Here is a 12,196-nt window from a genome sequence, read left to right on the forward strand (position 1 = left end):
AAATAAATCCCCGTGGCCAGTGTCAAGATCGAGGGGCGCGCGATTGAATTTCCCCACGGAGTCTCTTGAGACAAGGTCGGTCCGTAAAAGAAAGACTGCGCCTTAGACAAAGGTGGGGCTGCACTTCAAGTCGCAGAGCGAAGGCAACGGGGGCGGAGAACTGAATTACTGCCAGAGCGACATCGAGGAAGAAAGGAAAGGACTGTTTGAGGTTTGAGTGTCCGGAGTCTCGACTAAGCATCCCCCCCAGACCTGGAGCCAAAAGGAGGTTGCGGCCAAACAAGCGCCCCTTGCGCGCGGCTAACTGATTAATCAGGGGTTTGCGAAGCCCCTGAAGGTGACCCGATCGGGTTAGGGCTTAGGGCCTTGGCTATCTATACAGTCAAGGATTAGTATACTAGAATATGGTACATTTTCATGGGTTTGGGAGGGCGTTGCTAGGGTGGGTGAGCTCTTAAGGCGTGGCCCCTAGCAGGATGGGGATCGGTTGCTTGGTGTTGCATGCAGTTGTTGTGGTATTTCCAACTTGGTCGCGTCAAGTCCCTTGATTCGCGCCGATCCCAATTGTATCCCCCAAGTCAGCAAGACACCTTTGCAATTTCACCCTGATTCATTTAATTCGAAATGCAGTCAGGTTTTTTTAATTATAAAATTGACTGCCTGTGCAACAATATATTACTTACTACCTAGACAGCAAGATCTTGGCGTTCCTCTTCCGTTTTAGTGTTCAGTGAGCGCCGCTTTTTTCTCTGACTAGATCTGAGCACATCTCCGAGTGCTACCTAGGTAGGAGCAGATCAGTGATCATCACGTGATCCCTATGAGCGGCTCTTGGATAGTGAGCTTGATATCATCGGTCTAATTTGCTCTCTAAGTGCTGCTTATGTGGGAGTGGGTAGGTAGTCTGACTAAAAGTACTTTAATAAATTATCATATACTACCCCTAGTAAAAGCCCTCTTAATCTCATTAAAATAACGCTGTATCTCCTTGAACAGGGGTAAAGTAAGATTTAGAGTTGCGGGGACCGTTTTTGGCAATATATTTCTCTCTGCCTTTGCTTCTTCCAACGTGATGTCACAATTGTGTGGAAAGAATACGCAGGAAGAGATTTTTATATTCAACAGGTCAAGTGCATCTTTTGGCCCTTTCTGCAGCTTACTATTTATGGAAAAAGAAGACTGAATAGCCCCAACGGAAGAAACTCGGGAAACAAGAATATCAGGGGAAGAAGAACGATACTTCAGCACGAGCGATCTGCGTTGAATTTCTCAACCACTCTTGCGTACCAAACAGGCTTTCCCCTCTCATATGATCTCATGGCGGTCGCTACTTACCTGTGGGAAGATTATAATGCCATTGAAAGACAGTAAGTATCCTCTAGGCAGATTCATCTTTCTCTCCTTTTCCACCCCCGCAGCGATATATATTTATCTGTCAGCGTGCCTTCGTGCACTTTCCGCATCTTTTAGGCTCCCGTTTATCGTAATTCCAAGGTGCATCCATATCAGGCGGTACTATCCACAAATTTAATAGAAACTCGCTAAAAATTTACCACGGCCTTGCAAAAGCAGCTTCCTAGTCGATAACACCCAATAAAGTATAGTTGTCATCGAAAACCATGTTATCATGCCCGAAATCACTGTAGCATAATAGAAAGGGGCTCTTGTCCTGAATGGAAGGTTTGCCAGCGAGAGCTTTGATTAAGGATCTGAAGGCAGATGCAGAGAAAGAGAGCTAATCTACCATCGAGCCCGCTGCTTCTCTCAGCTTTGCACCAGATAGTCCAAAATTAACTATCTCTGCCCACTCCTAGAAGAATTTAGTGGCCGTTTCGAATAGGCCCCCTATTCCTAGTAAAAGCCCTTGTTCAAATAAGCCGTTATTGTTCCTGTGAATAATGGTTCTAATTTTTGGTAGCTGTACCCTCGACAGCTCTATTTGAGACGTGAGAGTTTAGGATTAAAAGGCCTTCAGCTCAGGTGAATGTGAGTAGACGATGCTGAGTACCTAGCTTTCCGCTATTTTCCCAAAGACGTGGTTTTTGTTGCCATTCAGAATCTCCATACCAATATCCATGCCGCCATTGCCCCTCAAGAAGTCCATTAACATAAAATGCGCGTTTACTGCGTTCTCGGGACTGAGCTCCATGGCATGAACGCTAGGAACCAGGATATTTGTCTTTTGCTTGACGAGCAGAATCGTTTTGTATTCGTTGCTCATGGTATGCTTGGTAATGGCAGTTCCGGCTTGGTTGCCCGATAGGGGCTACATTCGCAATCGAGCGATCCAACGCACACTATCGTCAAATTCAACAACCCGGACATGTCTAAAACAGTTTGCACCCTTTTCCGTTCCGCCAACTGGCCGCGTACTCATTGAGCGTTTCTTACTTTATTGAGTCGGTATAGCTCTGGACCCTTGGACGCAGACTTTTATTTGCGATGAAAGTAAAATAGGCCCATCGGTAGCCTGCGAAGGCGCTGTCGTCTAGAGCAAGGTAAGCAGTTTTCCCTTTAGGCGGGAAAAGCCTCTCGCACCAGACATCGTCTTAGAAAGGATCTTGGGGAAACAAGAATAGAAAGATGCCGGTCCGTGAAATAGTCCTCAAAATTTAAGTGACGGCTCAGTGAGCCTAGGTTAGTCTGAGTGCCCAAGCCATCACTACATAAAGCGGCGACAGCTCACACTGCACCAGTGTGGTGCAGATGGAAAAACCACACCCGCCAGAGAAAATCTGCTACGTTAGCGTGGTAGAGTGACCTAGCTGGGTAGGTAGTGCTCGACTTGCTCTACACAGTGTATGTAGTGCAAGCAAGCCGGTGTCCTAGTCTACTGTAATTGGCATTGTAGAGACCCCGGGGTTAGCAAATGATAAATTTGACATTTGGAACAATGTGAATTAATTCATTAATATTGGTGTTGATTTTCCGTTTCGTGGTATCATGCCCTCCGATTCTCATCGTTCTACGTCATTGCCTGCGCTAGACAACAACCACAATATATATCTCTTCGCAGTCTTCGGAGCTCAACCACTTAAGAACTTGACGCAGCCCCAAGATCGTCCCGCTCCCAAGACTCGTTCGCAGCCCTGGAGCTGCCAAGACGGTACACCGGCGGGATGCCGCACCTCAGACATGCAGCGTTGCTCTGCAGTTGCAGTTGCAGTTGTATACTGCCTATGGGCGTCTTCAAGGGGCTGCCGGTCTGGGGCGCAGGGCGGTCGATCAGCTGATATGCCCGAACTCACCCGAACTGCGCCCAGGTGGACTCCGGTAGGTTCCGACGGACCAATCTCTCTTTTTGCGTTTCCCTCTGACCTCACTCTGCTTCGTACCCTCCACGTTAAAACATCCTCGCATATCCTCAAATTCACCTCTGCCACACTTCATCTGATGACATCGCCATTGTCTGACCCCGCGATCCAAGAACGCGCCGTCCCCACTTCTTAAACGGTTATCGCCCCACGTCCGACAGCGACCGACTTCACGATTTGAAACATTCGAAAAAAAATACGTCGGAGTGCTTTTGCAGCCCGACCGCGAGCCTGTGGAAGGCTCGCTTTTCAAAACGACGTCCTACACCGCGCTCTCATCAAGGGCATGGCGCACCCGGAGAGACACGGGGTAGCGGGCTTGAGGATTGAAACATCGTTCCGTGAGAAACAATCAGGATGGCCTGATGAAGACGAGGGGAGGGGGAGATCGACGACGGGTGGTGATGGTATCGAGAGCGACCGCACCAACAATCATGACTACAACGCGCGCCGCGGCGATACTAATGAAGACCGCAGTCTCTACAGTGATTTGCATTCAGCTACGCCTCCCATCTCCGTACCCCGCCCGGATGGCCGTCCAGCGGACGAGGCCGAGGAGTTCCCCCACAAGCCAGATGATATTCCCGGCTCCCCGCTTGATGACTACTTGAACAAGCGCCGTCCATCCATCAGCTTCAACCCCAAAGTCTCTCTCGACTCCGGTCTGCAGCGCCCTCTGGAAGAGCCTCTCGTGAAAGGCGACGCCAAGAATCCCCCCCCGCAAAAGTTCGAGTCCCGGACCTCTGGTCTCCGGAACGCTCTCACTCAAGATGAAGGCCCCGTCGATCCGAAGGCCCAACCTTGGGGCTGGGAGAACAAGCGGTCGCCAGACCAGCGTGGCATCCCGACCGGAGCTTCCCGTCCACGCCCTTTCATTCCTTCAGAAGATGGCGCGTCGATTGCAACGACCGAACTCGAACAACCGACTTCACTCACCTCGCTTTCAACTGCATCACCAGGCGATGAAATCCGGACTCCACCCGAGAACAAAGATGTGATGCTGTCACCCCTCTACATCACGTCGCCAACTCAGTCATTGGCGTCCCCTGAGGACCGTAGTTCCTCCTGGTCGGGGGGTCATATGACACCCTTTGGAAGCAAGCGCAGCTCTACGCTGGACCGTAGCGGCAGTTTGCGAAATACCACGCGGCACAGTTCTCGACGTTCCACCCTTTCTAGCGGCAAATCGCCAGCGAGCATGTTTTTGTCCATGTGGTCCTCTGGCCGGGAAGAGCCAGTCACCCAGCCGGACGATGAAGGCCAAATGGTGGGAACAGACTATGTTCTTGGAAAACAGATTGGCTTTGGCGGCTTCAGTGTTGTGAAGGAGGCATATAAGGTTGAGGAGTATAACGAGCCCAAACGACTTGCAGTTAAGATCGTGAAGAAGCATGTAGCGGGCCGGAGCGAGAAGGAGAATGAGGACGTGCAAGCCGAATTCGACCACGAGGTTCGGGTGTGGCGATATCTCAGTCACCCTCATGTCTTGACTTTGGACTCCGTCTATGAGACGGATTTCGCGACCTTCTGCTTCACCAAGCTCGCCATCGGTGGTACGCTGTTCGACTTGGTCCGCCAGAATCGAAAGGGCCTCAACACTCAGCTTGCGAAGAAATACACCTACCAACTTGCAAGCGCCATCCGCTATCTTCACGAAGACGCCCGTGTTGTGCACCGTGACATCAAGCTGGAGAACTGTTTGCTTGATCCCGTTGAAGCACCCGACGGCTCCATCTCCTCGAATCTGGTCCTCTGTGACTTTGGTATGGCGGAGTGGATGACGATTCATAACGGCGGTGACTCTCCTGATCCTTATGACGAGGTTGCCGATCGACCTCCCCCAAGCAAATGGGCCCCGCAGGCTCCAGTACCAGTGTTGCAGGTAGCCTGGAGTATGCGTCTCCTGAATTACTTCAATCCACCAGCGGTGTTATCCACCCATCGGTCGATATCTGGGCCTTTGGCGTGATCGTGTTCACTGTTATCGTTGGCTCTCGTCCCTTCCAAGATTCCTTCGCCCCTCGTATCCAAGCCAATATCCTCAGCGGTACATGGAATCACGATGCTGTGATCGGTAAGGTGGCCGATGAATTCTTGCGCCAGGATCGTCGTGACGCCCTCGAATTGGTTAAGGGGTGCCTGGAGATGGACGTTGATAAGCGATGGACCATCCGCGACGTCTTAGAATGTGCCTGGCTCCGCGAGGTCGCCCAGACCGCCGAGGAAAACTCCCCGGACTCTGTGTGGTGACTATGAATGTTTCCGACACATTTTGTTGACACGGACTGCTTTGAAATGCAGTTGGACAAATTTCCCTCTTATGATTCGCTTTGCTTTTGTGTTACCGGCGCTCTCCCTACTCCAGCGCTGGTGTTTTGGGTCATTTTTTTGTCATTGCTTGGTCACTATGATACCCATTCTTTTGCAGTGACGTTTTTTCTTTTGCAGTTTTATGATTTTAAATCTCTTGATATTCCCTATCCTTTGCATTTTGAGCTTTTGGTTTGGCACGACGGATGGATTAATGAGTTATATGCGGGACACTTGGCAGGGCGTTTTGCGTTTTGAATTACTTCAATTTCTCGTCACTTGAACGAATGTACTCTACGCGGATGTACCGAGCTTTGCTGATATCCTGATTCTGCTCAAAATTAAAGTCTTTTCTTCCAGCTACAGATTCCTGCCTGGAAAAATGAAAGAAAAGAAATTCAACAAAATGTATTGCTAAAACCATACCTTCTTTATCTCTTGTCTTTCCCTAACGTCTTAATTGTTGTCTCGAATCCTTTCTGAGGTGGAATATGTGACGATGTCGATTTCGACATTGATTACTACTCGTGCTTCTGCTACTACTCCGAAGACTCTTCTGATTATTCCCATCCCTTCTTCGGTCACTTGTTCGATCTTGTACTTGGCCATCTACCCGGTCACCTACGGTCAGTCGCCAACACTACTTATTCCGCACGCATACTGCAAGGTCCATTGTGATAAAACCACAGCCCACATTATCCTCACATCCTGCTTCAGATTGACAGATCACCCCATTATATCAACCCAAGTCCGTGAATCCACCGCCCTACATGAATCGTGCACACAATGCACCAGAACCCTCCGCCTGTGATGTATCATATACCCCCCGACAAGCAGACTAGCCCAGTTCCGAATAGAACGGTCCGAAGGCTCTAGCCGTGCATGCAACACTTGAAGCATCTAAGCAAGGCAGGCGGGGGAGACGGTAGCTTGCCCCAGCACCTACCTAGGAAACGAAGATGGACCGAACTGACCTTACAAATCGAGACTTGGGTGCATTGCGCCGGAGGGAGTTCCCCCGCGATTTTCGGCGAGCCCGGTTCAGTGCGTGTGGGACAGGGCTGCTTTGCGAGACTGCGACTGTAATGAGCAAAGAGGATCCTTTTTTGCTGGTTGGGGTTTGCGTCGCTTATGCTGGGCGATGGTGCGTTTGTTTGTGTGACGGGTGCATTGGAGGTACGTACGTGGTAGGTCTACGGAGGCCTCGAAGCGGATGATTGGGATTGAGGCGGAGCTGGACTTGGGGAAGTTGGATACTGTGTTCCACGTATTTGGTGCATGCAGACGAATTCAATTTATTGGAAAAAGTAGTCTACGTCGGAATATCGAGGGCCTACCACTTACCTCGGCGGAATCATGACATGGTGCTTTGAGACTACGAGATAGCATCATACCCCAAGCTTTGCTGGTTGTCACGCAGATCCCACGCTCACACACCACCAGTTCAAGATGAGTTCCACGGTCATTACTACCAAAGCCAAATGCTTTGAATCCGACCTGTAAGCCGACACAAACGAATCGGAGTCGACCAGCTGTCACAAACGACCTCGTCTGATGAGATTGCCAGTAATCAAGGTGCGCGAGGTTATCGAACTTGATGTTCAACAACGTCATCAGGGATCCGGGGTAAAGGCCTGCTCTTCAACGGTAAGCTGCACAAGATGACCTGATAACTCGGCAAACAGACCAGGTTGCAAGAGCCCGGACATCGTTGCCCCGGCTTCCTCGTTGCTCGGTGAAACATGTATTGTAATCGGGCTGGCTGGTATACGGGATGGAGGAGAATTTATTCTCACGAATGCAGCGGCCTCTCAACGTTGAGCAGGATCGAGGTAATAGTTCGAGTGCCGCAAGAGTGATGAGTCCCACGCCGAGCCAGGTGAAGGGGCGATGTCGTCGTTTCCTGTCCATCAGCAATGCGCGCATTCAGCCTCCAGCACGTACCCTAGGCAAAGGCAGGCAGCAAAGCAACTCGGCAGTCCGTCAGACACGTTCCACACCCACAACAAGCAAAACCTCCCAGGCAGACGCACGTCAGCCAGCCACCACCGCACCACCGACCAAAGAAAAGGAGGCCGATCTGCCTCATTCACCCGGTCGCAAATTTGTCCGGTGACGACCTCAGGGACGCCAGAACAAAGAAACCGAGGATTCTGGTCGATGATGGATTTGCAAATGGTCCCCGGATGACCAGATCACAATCCGGAAAGGCGAAGAGACAACGCCGATCGCATTGAAGCAACGCGCGGTTGCCGGGGGACCATTGAATACAGGCCACTCTAGCTTGTTTAGGAGACGGTACTTTTAGCAAAGCAGTTACGCCGAAGGCGTTAGTCTGCCATGGAACAGTCATCTCATCCTGGTCTTATTAATAAACGCCTTGGGGCGACGGCGCAAAACGAGACGACCAGATCCGTCATCAGCCACCCCCCTCAAATCGTTCAGCAGACCAAGCTTGATATGATCCAAGGTCCACGGACGGTAGGACTGACTAGTGTGAAGCATCGCGGTCAAAACAAAGGAGGCAGCCCGATGAGGCAAGGATGGCACGAGCTCGACCATCGCGCAAGCCTCCCATATTTGGAAGTGAAATCGGGATCCGGCTGGAACGCAACTCCAGCGCGTCCGGGGTAGACGGCTTGATTGGAGGCTCAGACTCGGGTTGGAATTTTGGCCCTCCCGTTTCCGTTTTTTAATTTCCCTTGCGCCTCTACATTTCGCGCTGGGGCGTTTTCTTCGTGGAAACGCCGTTTCCTGGTGGATGGGATCGGGCGGCCATTCGTCTGGGACCGGGAATGGGGGTGTGAGCTCAACGATCGAGATCTGCCCCCTTGAAACGGTGGTGACATATGCTTGCTCCAACATCGTTCGCTGTATTTTGCCTTTTCGCCTCCAACTCCGGATGACAGAGTGGTTAAAGTAACCCTTTGGGACGAGTCGTGGCTGGATTGCGGTGCTACCGCCACCGGTAACTGAGTTGGTGGTTGACTCATTTGATGGACAATCGGCAAACGGCCGTGACGGGGATATAATTTCCACCTGGTTAGTTTGAAGTGCTGGGCGACGGTTGTGTCCAGAGTCTGTGGGCTGGATACGACGGTGTACATGCATCCGGATCGATGATCGTTGATAATGCCGTATTGGCGTTCCTTTATCCGCTATCGACGACATTCCCAAGCTCGGTTGGAAATGTAGCCAGCAGCCTCGGGACTGTACCTGGCATGCGTGAAATCATCCGGGCGTATTTCCCATAGGCGGAACCGATCCGCTTCGGTAGCAGCACAAGGTGAAGTGGCGGCGATACCGGATGTGGACGGAGGCGGGAATGTGATCCTGCCTCGTCGTGACTTGAACACGCGTGGGCGACTCCACCGTCGGCATCGGCGGTTGCAGGTAGACGAATGCACTGGCAAAAAAATAAAATTTCGTGGATTCATTTCCTGTCGTATGGACCCGAGTGCCTTAGTGCTAGGGTGCAAAGGTAATCAATTGCAGCGGACAGCTGGGATGATCATCCCCGTCCCAGCACAGAACCAGAGAACACGCTGCACGCCGCGATCCGGAGAAGAGTCTAGACTCTGGCGTCTCCAAGGCCTCCATTGTGCATTTTTGACTCGAGGCTAATCTTAGACGGGCTGAGACACCACTGACGAAACTACGTAATGGGCGTGCTGCCCGCTCGACCCGTACCCGGTAATCCCAACACACATACTTCTCTTTCAATAATGAGTGTGATCATCGACGCGATGACTCCATGCACGACCCGGGAGGCAAAGAACGACCACAAGAAATCTCCAGCACCTCCCATGGGGCGCACACAAACCCAAACAGCACACGAGGCTCTGATGTGTCAGATCGCCATGGAGGGGGTTCAGACCTGATTTCAGAATAATATCAAATCATCCGTTCTGCACTACACGACTCACCACAAGGCGTGGCTAATCCGCAGACATGGAACATGTGCTTTCTTTGATTGAGACGCAATTTGCCTGGCTCCGGCGGCTGGCTGAGGCCTGTCTGGAACCTCTCGCTGGTGATGTACGGTGACCCTCAGCGGGATGGTATACTGCATCCCCTGGGTGACCCGTCATTCCGGCACTTTTGTCTCGAACCCTGCTCACCGTGACTCGAACATCAGGAGGCTGACCGGGGGCCTGGTAATTGAACCACCTACCATCGCAGAGGACCAAAGTACCTAGCCTGGGTTGGTCAGACACGGCCCCCTCAAAGAACGACGTCAATCAAATTGCTTCTAAGATTGGGCCCCAGTGGCTCCCTGAAAGCATTCAGGGGACTAGTAGCTGTACCTGTAGAACCCTGATAGCCCAACCCCAAACCCAAACGATTTGCATGTATCGCCTCACGATCGCCCACACAACCATGTCAGTTGACCATTGACCATTTACCCCCTGCCGGCGGAGGCCTCGAAAAGGGGTGTGGGCTCCCAGCCCTGGTCATCCACACTGGTAGTGCACCAGGCCCTGTCTCGCAGAGATGGGACCAGTAAACGAGGGGCAGGGCCGATCTTCTTTTTTTGGGGCCGCGCGCTCGACTCGACTCTGTGACGGCCACACTACGCTAGAAGTTTGTGGACGAAGGCGAGGGCTTGCGAGGAATGACGCTAGGAATCCCATCGCAACCGCCCATCCTCATCCCCACCGACGTCGTAGCTTTGTTGGCGCAGCAAAACCGCTGCCTCGACTAATTCGTTCGCACCCCCGTCGCGTTGCGTTGCGGTGCTCCAATGAGTTTGTATGGGGCGAAACAACCTCGGGCTGTGATATCGATGATGGGTCTATATCACACACATGCGTATGTAATAATATGTACACCGTACTCCTACACACTGTGTGGGTGCAGCAGGCGCAACACTGGTTGTCCCGCAGGCATCGGTCTGACATGGAACATACCTGAACTAGGGCAGTGTACATTAATGGAGTATAGGTCGTATTGGAAGTAGATATGCTGTTTTCTTACCGAGGTGAGGGTCCGGAGTTTAGTGAGGTCATGTATACGATCGCATGCACGTCCAACTGTAGTACTTTTTTCACATTGCAGTATCGGATGCTTGGTATATTGGTCTAAAACTGTACTGCCAGTGCGTTGCGTAGATAGTTGGTTGCTTCCCGAGCATTCGGCGCCCAGCCGCGAGGACGAGGAAGCATGCAAGGAGCCTTACTGGGAAACCCAGCAGGCAAGCAAAAACCCTCATCGAACTGGCGCAGGAAATGTCAAAGGCAAAAACGTAAAAATCTGACGCATGAGACAGATTACGCTCGTTGCACCCCTCAATTGCCCCAGAGCAATGGGAAATTGATGCCGGCGGCGTCTGAACGGGCTCGGAGCCCCGCCCCGCCCGGGTCGCGGTGTGCTGTGTAATTGACCTGGTCCAAGGTTACGGCGGAGCAGCTGGAGCACGCAGAAAGTAAATACCGTTGTCCATGACAATATCGATGCATTTCCAATATTTACAGGATACACGGAGTAATCCGGTTCGAGGGTTGCTGATCGGTTACCAGCTGGAGTAACGACATACCATAGTGTATATATCCGGTCGCATGTATGGAACACTCCGGGTGTGATGTACCCCATGTATCTCCCGATAGTATATTCCGTAGGTAAGTACTCGGCAATTCACTATGATGTACCAGCAGGCAGTGCTCTGAGAACCGAAACTCTGTTGCAACGCCAATCATCGCCCCGAGGGGGGGGTCACGCAAGTTCTGTGGAGTCTGCCGTATGTCTTGCCTGGAGTCCAGGAATTGGGTAGAGTGTCGTTAGATTGCTGCTTGCCCAGCCGTGATAGTGGATAGGAGTGGACGATGAATCGGGTTCGGATGACTTCCATGATAGGCGGACCTTTCCGCGTGCATATGAAAGGGGCCTTCTAGTTTAATGCAACGGGTGCCGATGGCGGAGGTTCACGACCATGGCGGTCGCGGTCAAACTGCATGCGCCAATAGTCGAGTGTCGAACCCGTCTGTGAGAGCGAGGCAACGATCATCCGTACCTTCAGTTAGTAACTGAATAGTGTGTGCTCCGGAGTAATCAATATACTGTCGTAAGTACTACGAGCGTTGTTCTCTCTAACCACGTCCGATAGACCCCAATAATCTTTCATGAGACTTCCAAGGTTGAGGAAGCATTACGATCCAAATCGAATCACATCCCGATCCCCTCCAGAATCCCTGAGATTCCATGATGCGTCCCTGTGACGAAGTCGACGTCTGCAGGTAGCACCGTACACGGTAAAACTCCCACACCTGCAAGTCAGAAAGGAAAAAGAGGGGGGGCGGTAAATATTTCCCATTACTACGCTCCGTGTGGAGCACAATAATTTGCTCGGATGATGTTGGGATTCAATTTTCTGTGCCATGCACCGGCGGTGACTGTCGACGCTCCGCCGCAACCGGGATCACTAGTTGTCGGTGGCAACGTGCGCGCGCGCAAGAGGGGGGGATCCATTTGGGAACAGTGATCTTGGGTCATGATTATTTTGGGGTATTTTCTTTTCTTTTCTTTTCTTTTTTTTCGATTGCCCCCACAGAGGAGGACGTGCGAGTGGTCCACGG

The 12,196-nt window shown here is 51.7% G+C and overlaps 2 protein-coding genes across 2 annotated transcripts; one reads left to right on the plus strand and one right to left on the minus strand.

Annotated features, from left to right (window-relative positions):
- Positions 1-2,008: 2,008 nt before the first annotated feature.
- Positions 2,009-2,221, minus strand: N7532_011592 (uncharacterized protein; the record flags this gene model as incomplete). Its single annotated transcript, XM_056624083.1, has 1 exon — positions 2,009-2,221. One exon carries the CDS (start codon positions 2,219-2,221, stop codon positions 2,009-2,011), a length of 213 nt encoding a protein of 70 aa, XP_056469071.1.
- A 1,379-nt stretch (positions 2,222-3,600) lies between these two features.
- On the plus strand, positions 3,601-5,564 carry N7532_011593 (uncharacterized protein; the record flags this gene model as incomplete). The annotated part of the gene is made up of 2 exons (XM_056624084.1): positions 3,601-5,189; positions 5,240-5,564. The coding sequence occupies 2 exons, from the start codon at positions 3,601-3,603 to the stop codon at positions 5,562-5,564; spliced, it is 1,914 nt and encodes a 637-aa protein (XP_056469072.1).
- Between the last annotated feature and the right edge of the window lie 6,632 nt (positions 5,565-12,196).

Source organism: Penicillium argentinense (genome assembly GCF_028826775.1).
Source record: "Penicillium argentinense strain IBT 30761 chromosome Unknown utg000011l_segment0_segment0, whole genome shotgun sequence".
Classification (NCBI taxonomy): Eukaryota; Fungi; Ascomycota; class Eurotiomycetes; order Eurotiales; family Aspergillaceae; genus Penicillium; species Penicillium argentinense.